At 42.9% G+C, this 10,882-nt stretch overlaps 1 protein-coding gene across 7 annotated transcripts in view; it reads right to left on the minus strand.

Annotated features, from left to right (window-relative positions):
• The window catches only part of SLC23A2 (solute carrier family 23 member 2), an 83,315-nt gene extending 75,466 nt beyond the window's left edge, over positions 1-7,849 (minus strand). For 2 of the 7 annotated variants that reach the window (XM_081017401.1, XM_081017391.1), the window contains exons 1-2: positions 7,673-7,848; positions 3,718-3,773 (exon numbers count right to left, since the gene is read on the minus strand). Coding sequence is in view for 1 of the 7 variants with exons in the window: in XM_081017400.1 (XP_080873526.1) it covers positions 3,718-3,747 (30 nt within the window). In the remaining 6 variants the exon portion in view is untranslated. Of the gene's footprint in view, positions 1-2,119; positions 2,142-2,923; positions 3,077-3,717; positions 3,774-7,672 lie in introns of those variants that run through there. The other 5 variants (XM_081017392.1, XM_081017397.1, XM_081017394.1 and 2 more) reach the window with 4 other exon arrangements.
• Between the last annotated feature and the right edge of the window lie 3,033 nt (positions 7,850-10,882).

The raw sequence follows: 10,882 nt of genomic DNA on the forward strand, positions 1-10,882 counted from the left end.
TCTGGCGAGCCAGCGCAGCACACGGAATGTCGTTTACCTTCCTGCTGGTAAGCGGTCCCTATTTATCTACTTGCACCCGGGGGTGCTTTCGAACTGCTAGGTTGGCAGGCGCTGGGACCAAATGACGGGAGCGCACCCCACCGCGGGGATTCGAACCGCCAACCATGTGATCGGCAAGTCCTAGGCGCTGAGGTTTTACCCACAGTGCCACCCGCGGCCCTGTCAGCTGAAGCTTAACCAACAGAAATATGGTGCAAAAAGCCATTACATAGCTGTAGCAAGTAGTTTAGAACCATGAGAGACAATGTTGGCAGAAAGCGCCCACTACCCAAAACCCATCTGACAGACCCACATAGCTGGGTTTCCACCAAATCTGAATGCCTTCTGAAGCTTCTTGTCCTTTCCACACTCAATGTCCTTTCCATATCTCACATAGCCTTTCCTGAACCATCCAAGCTTCTCCATTGCCATGACACTCCCCAACTCAATTTTGTTCACTCCCCAACTCAATTTTGTTCCAATACCTGACTAGTCCCCATCATGATAATCTATTGTAGATTAGAAGCCTCTGAGCAGGAATAATTGTCACTTAGGCACTTTATACAACACCTGGCACATTAAATCAGCATTCAGAAGCAGTAATGGTACTGATGAGGCCACAATCTGCATGAACAATTAAAAACATGTCCCATAATCCTATGAGAACCAACTAACATGCTGAAACAGAAAGAGTTACCTGCATATAGAGAGCTTAAGAACATTTTTGGCAGATCCCACAGAAACCCTTACTAAGAATCCTCCACAAAGTCTGATCCAGTGGGCTCTTGTACAGCTTTTGTTCAACTTTAGCTATAGCTGTAGTAATATCTCATTTTTTTTCCCTAGACCAAATATGGCTTCACCTATCTATAAGCCATTGGCTTTGTGCTTTGCCATCTTTCTTGAAACAGCAGCCGTAGCGTAGATGTATCCAGTCTGAAAACTTTTCCTACAGTCCTGATTCTGTAGCATGGAGGTTTGACAAGGAACACAATACATTTTTGAACGCAGGTCAGAGGCACTGAGCCATTAAAGAATGATTATGCAAGCTGGTCCTTGGATGAAGGATAACAGCTTGCTTACCAAAAAACAACAACACACACATGCTATTTTCTTATTATACAACTTGGACAGAGGCCTAATGTCTTTTTGCTAAAATATGCTTGTCATGAAATACTTAACAGGGCAAATGAAGGAATTTCAGCTTCAGTAAGTTCAGACAGAGGGGGCAACCATCATTAGACAAAGTAGGGCAGCAGATTTTGGGTATCACTGAGGGCAGCAGTGGGCAGGGATAGGTCTGACATATACAGTCCAACCTACTTAGATGTTTTGCTGAACAAAAGCTAATATGAATGCACAACAAAAATTCTACCGTCTCCTTGCTCATTTCAACAAGGCTTATACAGGCAACCTTTCTAAGGGAGGGTATCCTAATGTTAAGCAGGTGGGGTGTCATTTGGATTTTTTAAACTCAGGCACGAAAATGTCTTGTGCTAGCAGAGGATGTCAATTTCCATATCGTTTTTTGGCTATTAATTACTGCCACAGCTGGAATTCGTCATATTGGGTTTAGCAGCCTGCCTGCTCATGAGACAAGGAGGAAGCATTTCAGTAGAAGTATCCTACTGCATGACATTTTATTTGCCAAAGCACTAGGTATGGCAGTGACGTTAACACACATATTTTATTCCAAAACACGTGAGGAAGAACTTTATGAGCGACAAACTTCTGACAGACATCAAAAATATTTTAAAGTGTTTCTCTGTGCTCAAATGTTACAATATCTGTGTTTATGCTTCTGAATATATTCAAGTTTTTCAGCGGAGAAACAATGAGAGTGGAGCAAAGCAAGAATAACTGATCAATGTAAATCTCTCTTTGGCAGAATCAAGCTAGTGTGATTTATAACCAAGCTAGGGTAATTTATAACTATCCTTTCTTCAACCAAACTGCATTCTAATCAAATTGCCTACAAATTGCTTATAACAAACCTATCCTACTGCTATTAGAAAGTCTGGAGCTACAGTACAGATTATTTAATGAAAGTATGTTGCCCAAACTATTAAGAATTTCTCACATGTATAATGCTTGAACTCCAGTAGCCTGCCAATACTTGATCTCGCATAGTGACACATGTGCTTTCATCCCCAAATCCTAAACTCTTTATACATCAGTACAGCAATACGTATTCCAGCAACAACTGAAAAGCAGACATTTCAGCTGTCATCTGAAAAACAGTTAAATGATTTGAAGCACACAGTCTTTCCTGCAAAGGTTATCCATTCCATAGACCGACACATAACATTTTTCTCCACATTTATCTTCACCAAGACAGCAGGATACAACTCTATATAGGTAAGGTTTTTTTTAATGTTTAACATTTTATTATGTTTTTATATACATTGGAAGTCACCCAGAGTGGCTGGGGGAACCCAGTCAGATGGGTCGGGTATAAATAATAAAAGTATTATTATTATTGACTAGGACGTCCCTAGGAGGAAGGTATGCAGTTATACATGTTAACTCCTGCTATATACTATCTGCATACATCTTAAGAAATTAGTGACTCCAGCTGGAATAAACTACTTTCAGTTAGATACCCCATCCTCATTGGTTACTAATAGATTTAGATGACTGATCACATTCAGTTGGTGGATCAAAGACGGAGAACTAATCACTAAGCTATCAGAGAAGCAATAGCTTTCACGTGACACTGAAGGTTGTATCTAATCATTACAACAACCTTCAACGAGAAGACAGGTTGAACAAATGCCAAGGGGAAAAATAAATGCCAGATAAATTCTTTTAAAAATGGTAATAATCTTTATTAGATTTATCAGAACCCACCAGTGAGCTGCAGAAGCCAAGCATAGTGACTCACCAAGTTTCCAGAAATGGATATTGGGAGGAGGAGAGGCAATCAGCCTCAGGTATTGTTTGAAGGTCGGTTGGTTTAATTTATAACATTTTAATTTAATCCTTTCCCCAGGGTAGCATACATTGCCCCTCACACTATCTGATTCTCACAAGACCCCTGTATAGAAGACAAGGAAAACGTTGACTGGCCCAAGGTCATCCAGGGAGCTCCACGGCTGAGTGAGACCTTGAATCTCCCTGGTCTGACACTGTCACCACATTAACAATACATTTTCTAAAAGTAAAGGAAGTCCACAACTTATGTGGGAGTTACCTCCCAGGATTTCAGGCAGCAGTCTTTCCCAGCCCTACCACTGAGCTACGCCCCCTTTTATAGAGGGGCATGACATCTCTCCTGGTAATAAACATTTGAATCTATGATGCTCAGAACAAGAATGTGAACCAGTAGATTTCATCTGAAGGTGGGCATGTTACTGAAGCAGAGACTTGGGAGGCAAGACTGGCTGCTGCAGATCTATTTAGAAAAGTGGCGCAACACAAGAGAAAATTTTGGTCAGCTGTGCAAACCTCAAGCTTTCAAAGAATTGGTGAATAGCCCGATTTCTGTTATTTTGAAGAGAATAAAAGTCCTCGTTCCTCTACAAATTGCTGGAAAAGTATTTTCCTAAGACTTTTATCAAAACCAAAGATAATCCTGCTGGTCAAAACATGTTCCTCTTTACATCCCATTCCAGCTTTGAAGTCAGCAACAGAACACGGAATGCAGCTTTATTTTCCCATCTTTAATCTTTTCCCTACCTTTCTCGACATCATGCAGGACATTCCCATTTGTTAATATCCTCTTCCTGCAGTTTCTGAGTAAAAAAAAAAAAGTATGTTTTAACTTAATGAACAGCTTTTCATAACAGCTTCTTTAACAAACACTATTATTCTCCAAGCGCTTTCATGAGGAAGACTGCCTTCACTTAAGAATAAAATCCCAACATCTGTCAATTGTTTGTACATTACTTGTGCAAAGTCTGGCCATCCATGCATTATTCACATTTTCAAAATGCCCACACACAAGCCTACAAAAATGCAGCTGTGTACATATTCCCCTTCAGTGTTTTGCATTCTATCCTGCCCTGTCCCTGACATCTTTTGCAATACCTACAACACTCCCTAGCATTGCTTACTAGATCGTTTTCATATGACCATCTTCTTGTGATATCCATTGTAACTGATGGGTATTTTGTGGTTTGCTATGTTATATTGTTTTGATTGGTTGATTGTATTTGTGGTATCTTTCTTTTGTATTAATATGTTGTTAACCGCTTTGGAGACCTTTGGGCCAAAAAGCAATACTGTATATAAATAAAACACAACACAACTTATACTGTCTCAGCCATCCTTGGCATGCAGAGAAGCAGCCACTGTGTTTAAGTTGTTACACAGCTGAGATGCTACTAGCATTACATTTCCCATTCTATGTGCGTCCACTTAAGTCACTGAGGACTGTCAAGCACCTCCTGCATCTTTGACCTGTGGTACATCCACAGGCAACAGCAGAAGAGAACTTACTGCACCAAAACTGCATCCTGCTCTTACAGTTAATTGCTCAACCACTATTATTTTAGGCAGAGCGGACTTTTCTAACTGCCTACATAACCAAACAGGTCAATAGTTTTCAGTTACACTGCTGATATTTCATCACACACAGGATCCCTATGTCACCTAATTATAACAGCTTACATATAACTTCATGAAGAATCTGTGAAAATCAAACACTGAGTTTCTATAAAGTTGGAGGGACGCAGTTTAGTATTCTGTAGAGGATGGAAGTGATATTTCCAGTTAATCCTCACTGCTTTCAAGCATGATTACTTGGAAACAAGTTCGTCTGAAATCAGTGAGATCTACTTCCAATATTAACTGGCATTGTGGGCTGTAGAGCAAGAGTTATAACATAAGGCATTACTATACAGTGGAAAATAACAATTCGGGAGAGGGGACTATAATCCTAATATTTTTATACTGTGCTTTGTTATGTATGGTGCCCCACCCCCACCCCGCAATTCACCAGGCATTACGCTCTGCTAGCAAGAATACATGCTAAGGTGTAACCTATCTTTGTTCTTAAAAGTTAATCGGGTATTAAGATGGTGCATCTAAACCTATTTACTAGTATAAATTACAGATAAAAACAAAAATTCCAAGCAACATCCATTTCTGCCCTCCAATCTAGTTTCTTGTACATTCCTTTTGTTTACAGTCTATTAACCAAACATCAATGGTTGTTCCAGGATAGCTTTTGTTCCTAGCATCAGACCACCAAAGAATTAAGATTTCACACTAAGCTTCCTATCAACTATGATCTTTAGCAACTACCTTTAAAAAAACATCCAAGGGTGAAGACTCTTCTTTTGGTATAGATTGCTTCCAATGCTGCTGGAGTGCAAGATCCAGTCAACAAGGGCAATTGTGTAGATAAGCAAACTGCTTGGACTACATGACATGGTAGGATTCTATACATTAATTGTCTGATGTTCTCTCAATTCCTAGTCAATCTATTATTTGCTCTGACACCTCTTCTTGCACCACCTCCCCAAAATGCACAAATCTAAATAGTCAGTCCACACCCACACTCAGTATTTGTCCAGCATTTCCAGTCCTGCAGAGTCTCCAACTTTCCAGTTAAACAAGGACTAAAATGAAGGCTAAAAACTGTCCAGCAACAGAGCACTCATTGACCCAGAATCCTTGAGAGACAATGCAATCAATTCTGACAAGGAAAAGCAATTATTTCAGTCATTCAAAGAAAATTCATTGATTGTTTAATCTTTTGCTTTTCAAGAGGGAACTGGGCATTCAAAGAAAATAGCTAGAATAGCTAGAATAGGAGCAGATCAAGGTTGTGTTCCAAGCTTATCTTTGAAGGGCAGGGGAATACCTATGTCAGTTTCAAAATGAAGGGATGAAAAGTAAGCGTGCATATACTGCTTTGGTAGAATATACTATCTTTTAAGAATACAGTACGTGTATGGATTCAGCAACATTAGTAGGTATCAGCTACGTCATTCAGTTTTAGCGAATACATTTTATCTATAAGCTGGGGAGAGGCTTGAATGATGCTGCTCAATGAAAGAGTTAATTCCTTGTCCTCCAATATTTTAATATACAATAAATGCTTCCTAGTTTGAAAGGCAGGCAGTTTATGAGTTAAAGTTACAGAAACACACTATCCCTGCATCAATTTTAAATTAGTCCCAACCAGACAGGGAATGTAGTCTATCACTGCAGGTGAATTAACCTAAATTCTTCACCTGGCTTATAAGCCTTATATGTCTGCCACCCATTTTGTTTCAAAAAAAGATGGACATACAAGTGAAAGGGAGAGGTTACACCCAGGAGTGCGTTAGGGAGAAAGCATTCATTTTTAATCAGATGGATGATTCTCGCTGGCACCAACCCATTTCAATCCTCTTATCCTTTTCCAACAGTCAATTTGAAGGCAGAAACCCTGCAGTAATTAGCTAGATGTTCGCTCTGGTATCACACAGAGAATGGCTAGAATGCTATTATTAATGTACCAACAAGAAGGGAGCAAAATGAGGCTAATATCTGCTGTAGTAACAAGGCATTATCAGGGAGACAGAGACAGACAGAGAAACAGAAGTGATGGAATGAATATATCATACGATAACAAGGCTTTTGTAGTTACAGCTACGGAGGCAACAAACTGGGTTGATATAAAAATAAACAGAAAGATACTTCAAGTGCCCATAAGTGGAGGAAACGGGTTGCTACAAGTAGAAAGCCAGAACTCAAATCAGCTGTGGGGGGTGGGAAGAAAAAAGAACCAGGGGCCGCTCACCTCAGAAAAGATGCGAAAAGGGGCAGAGGGTATGACGGCAAATGCTATAGCTTGGCATGGAGGAAAAAATATGTGTATCTAGGCTGCAACCATCAGGGTCTAGTGGGGAGAAGAGGAAAGGCAGGATTCCTATAGGCAGAAGATGCCAAGGTGGAAAGAAGGGGCAACTGTGGGACCACATTTGTGTGAACGCACACATGGAAATCAATGACTCCAGGCACATTGTAAAGAGGAGTTCGCGGAAGGGTGTGACAGCTGTGCATGCTGCAACTATTAACATTGCACAAAACAGTGTACAGTACAAAGGTTAGTATGGATTATTCGGGGGGGGGGAGCAGAGAAAAAGGTGGGTTGCAATAACTGCGCCTTATAAACCAGGAGATGCAAAGAGTAGAAAGAAGGCAAAGTCGTGAACTACTGGTCCAGGTAGCCAAAAGAAAAAGAGGTGTAAATTCCGAATATTTAGAAGGGAAGGGCATAAGAGGTGAACAAAATGGGCTATATTGGGGGGTGGGGGCGGGGAGGTAGGCAGATGCAAAAGGACGTGGGCGCGGGACCCACCTTTTTGGATCGGGGGGGTCGTTATTCTGGGGCAAGGCGATGCTTGGTCAAGGGGGGGGGGTCCCAAGCGGCGTGTGGACACCTGGGCGGGCGTGTAAGGATAACGGGTCGGCTTTGGGCCTGACAGGGCAAGAAGAAACCAGCGATCCTGGAAAGAAACGAAACGCGAAAGGGATGCTCAGGAAGGATGGCGAAGCCGGGGAGGGAGGGAAGGAGCCCAGAAATAACCTGGATTTTTTGGGGGGGCGAGGCATTCGGGGGGGGGCCCGGACAGGTGGGCGTCAATGGAAAAATGGGGCACCCCCCCTCCCCCAGCCGAGCGACCTCCCCTCCCCTCACCTGCCATGGCTGGAAGCGGCTGGAAATGGCGGCGGTGGCGGCGGCCTGGGGTGGCTGCGCTCCCTCGCAGAGCGGCGGAGACTGAGGGAGCGCGAGCGAGGGGACTTGGCGGCCGAGGCATGGAAGAGGAGGAGGAGGAGGAGGAGCAGGAGGCGGAGGAGGAGGAGGTAGGACGCGAGGGCGGGCGGGCGGGCGGGCGGGCAGGCGAGCGAGCGAGGGCCGCCCCCTCCTCACAAGATGGCGCCTTCCGCCGCGGCCCCTCGGGCAGCGCGGAAAGAGCGCGGGCGGCGCCGGCCTTCCTTTCTCGCGTCTCCCCCCCCCCTTCGCCGGGGGTGATGGCGTCGGCGGCGCCTCGGAAGCGGCGTCGGCTTCTTCTCCCACCGCGGCCCCTCCGCGGCTTGGAGGGAGGCGGCGGCGCGGCAGGCCGGGGATGGAGATAGCGCCGCCGCCGCCGCCTTTGTTCTTCTCTGAGGAGGCTGCTGCGCTCGCTGCTCGTTTTCATAAACGGATTAATCCATATGCTGTGTGTGTATATCTCTATATATTTCTATCTTATCTGTCTAAGCGATGTACATGAAACGGTAAAACCTATTTTCCATAAAATCCTCGGAGTGGAATAAACGAACCAGTGGACATGCCTAGATTACTTATTCGGACAGGATATATTATTATTATTATTATTATTCATTGAATTTATATGCCGCCTTATACCCGCAAGTCTATCCAAATACGTTAATTCGACCATATTTATTTTTGATATTTTTTCCCTGTATTTTTATACAGAATATGTTAATATGTGTGTGAGAGGGAATTTATTATTGCTGCTGTTATTTGCCTCAGCCAACTATTTGCCCCGTCATTTGAGGGGGGGGCGGTAGCTCAGCAAACCCCCAAAGGAAACTTGGCCGACAAATAAGAAAACGAGCCAATTGTTGTCTTATTTCCCCTTTTCCATCCTCTCAGGGCGAGTTTCTTCTGAGTTGTGGTGACAGGTAGAAATGCAACAGGTTCAGCTCCCCACCCCCCACTCCGTGTGACGCTCTCACAGGTCCTCCTGGTTCTGTGTCTCAGGAGGACCCCTTAGCTTAGCCCCAGCACCCGGGTGCCTGCCGGCTCTTTGGGACTACAACTCCCATCAGCCCCTGAATCGTATAGGTGGGCTGATGGGAATTGTATTTTTTTTAATGATATTTATTAAAGTTTCAGAAAAGATTACAAAAATAAGAAAAAGAAAAAATACAAAATACAGAAAAATAAAAACACTTAAAAACAAATCAATCTTTCCATGTCTTGTCTTTCGTTTACTTGTTTCCCTGACCTCCTCACACCTCCCTTTTTTGTTTTCCAGTTCAATTAGTTAATTCAGCAAATCCTTTCCCTCTTTGTGTTTATCTTAATCCTTTAACTTAATATATTATAACTTTAGATTCTCACCTGTTAACAATCCATTTTTACATACTCCTTTGTAACATTGCTGCTAAAACCACTTAACTTCATTCCGACATCATTCTAACATTCATTAATTTTGCAGTATTTCTGTAAATAGTCTTTAAATTTCTTCCAATCTTCTTCCACCGACTCTTCTCCCTGGTCTCGGATTCTGCCAGTCATTTCTGCCAGTTCCATGTAGTCCATCACCTTCACCTGCCATTCTTCTAGGATGGGTAAATCTTGTGTCTTCCAGTGCTTTGCGATGAGTATTCTTGCTGCTGTTGTAGCATACATAAAGAAAGTTCTGTCCTTCTTTGGCACCAATTGGCCGACCATGCCCAGGAGAAAGGCCTCTCGTTTCTTCAGAAAGGTATATTTAAATACCTTTTTCAATTCATTATAGATCATCTCCCAGAAAGCCTTAATCCTTGGGCACGTCCACCAAAGGTGAAAGAATGTACCTTCAATTTCTTTACATTTCCAACATTTATTATCGGGCAAATGATAGATTTTTGCAAGCTTGACTGGTGTCATGTACCACCTGTATATCATTTTCATAATATTCTCTCTTAAGGCATTACATGCCGTAAACTTCATACCTGTGGTCCATAACTGTTCCCAGTCAGCCATCATTATGTTATGTCCAACATCTTGTGCCTATTTCACCATTTCATCCTGAGTATTCCATTTCAACAGCAAGTTATACATCCTTGACAAAATCTTGGTTTTGGGTTCTAACAGTTCTGTTTCCAATTTTGATTTTTCCACCTGGAAGCCAATTTTCTTGTCCAAATTATATGCCTCCATTATCTGATAATAATGAAGCCAATCTCGCACTTTATTTTTTAATTTTTCAAAACTCTGCAATTTCAATCTGTCTCCCTCTTGTTCCAGAATTTCCCAATATTTCGGCCATTTGGCCTCCATATTGAGCTTTTTCTGAGCCTTCGCTTCCATCGGTGACAACCACCTTGGGGTTTTATTTTCAAGTAGGTCCTTATATCTTATCCAGACATTAAACAGTGCTTTCCTGACAATATGATTTTTAAATGCTTTATGTGGGGCTGATGGGAATTGTAGTCCAAAACACCTGGGAGTCCACCAGGTTGGGAATCACCAGCATGCCTGCTTGTGGGCTTCCCACTGAGGCATCAGACTGACCGCTGTGGGGTACAAGGTGTGCTTGTACCAAAGCTTTTAAGAGGTGGCCTACCTGAGTGGGGGTGAAAAAAGGGAACACCTCCTGGAAAAAAAATTTCTGGGTTCATGGTAGCACCTGACTACTTATGGTTGGGTCTACAGTATGTTGGTTTTTTAAAAAAATATGTAGGGCACGTTTTGCCTGGTATTATAGGAATTCTAAGGTCTCATATGGGACGCAGGTGGCGCTGTGGGTTAAACCACAGAGCCTAGGACTTGCCGATCAGAAGGTCAGCCCCACGATGGGGTGAGCTCCTGTTGCTCGGTCCCTGCTCCTGCCAACCTAGCAGTTCGAAAGCACGTCAAAGTGCAAGTAGATAAATAGGTACTGCTCCGGTGGGAAGGTAAACAGCGTTTCCGTGTGCTGCTCTGGTTCACCAGATGGCCACATGACCCGGAAGCTGTACGCCGGCTCCCTCGGCCAATAAAGCGAGATGACCACCGCAACCTAATGGTCAGGGGTCCCTTTACCTTTTACCTTAAGGTCTCATATGTATAAATCAAATGTATGTATTTGCCTTGTTGATTTATGATCATAACTATATACACCACATGTCTGAAATAGTATAGGAGGAACAG

Source organism: Podarcis pityusensis (genome assembly GCF_964106645.2).
Source record: "Podarcis pityusensis genome assembly, chromosome: 8".
NCBI lineage: Eukaryota > Metazoa > Chordata > Lepidosauria > Squamata > Lacertidae > Podarcis > Podarcis pityusensis.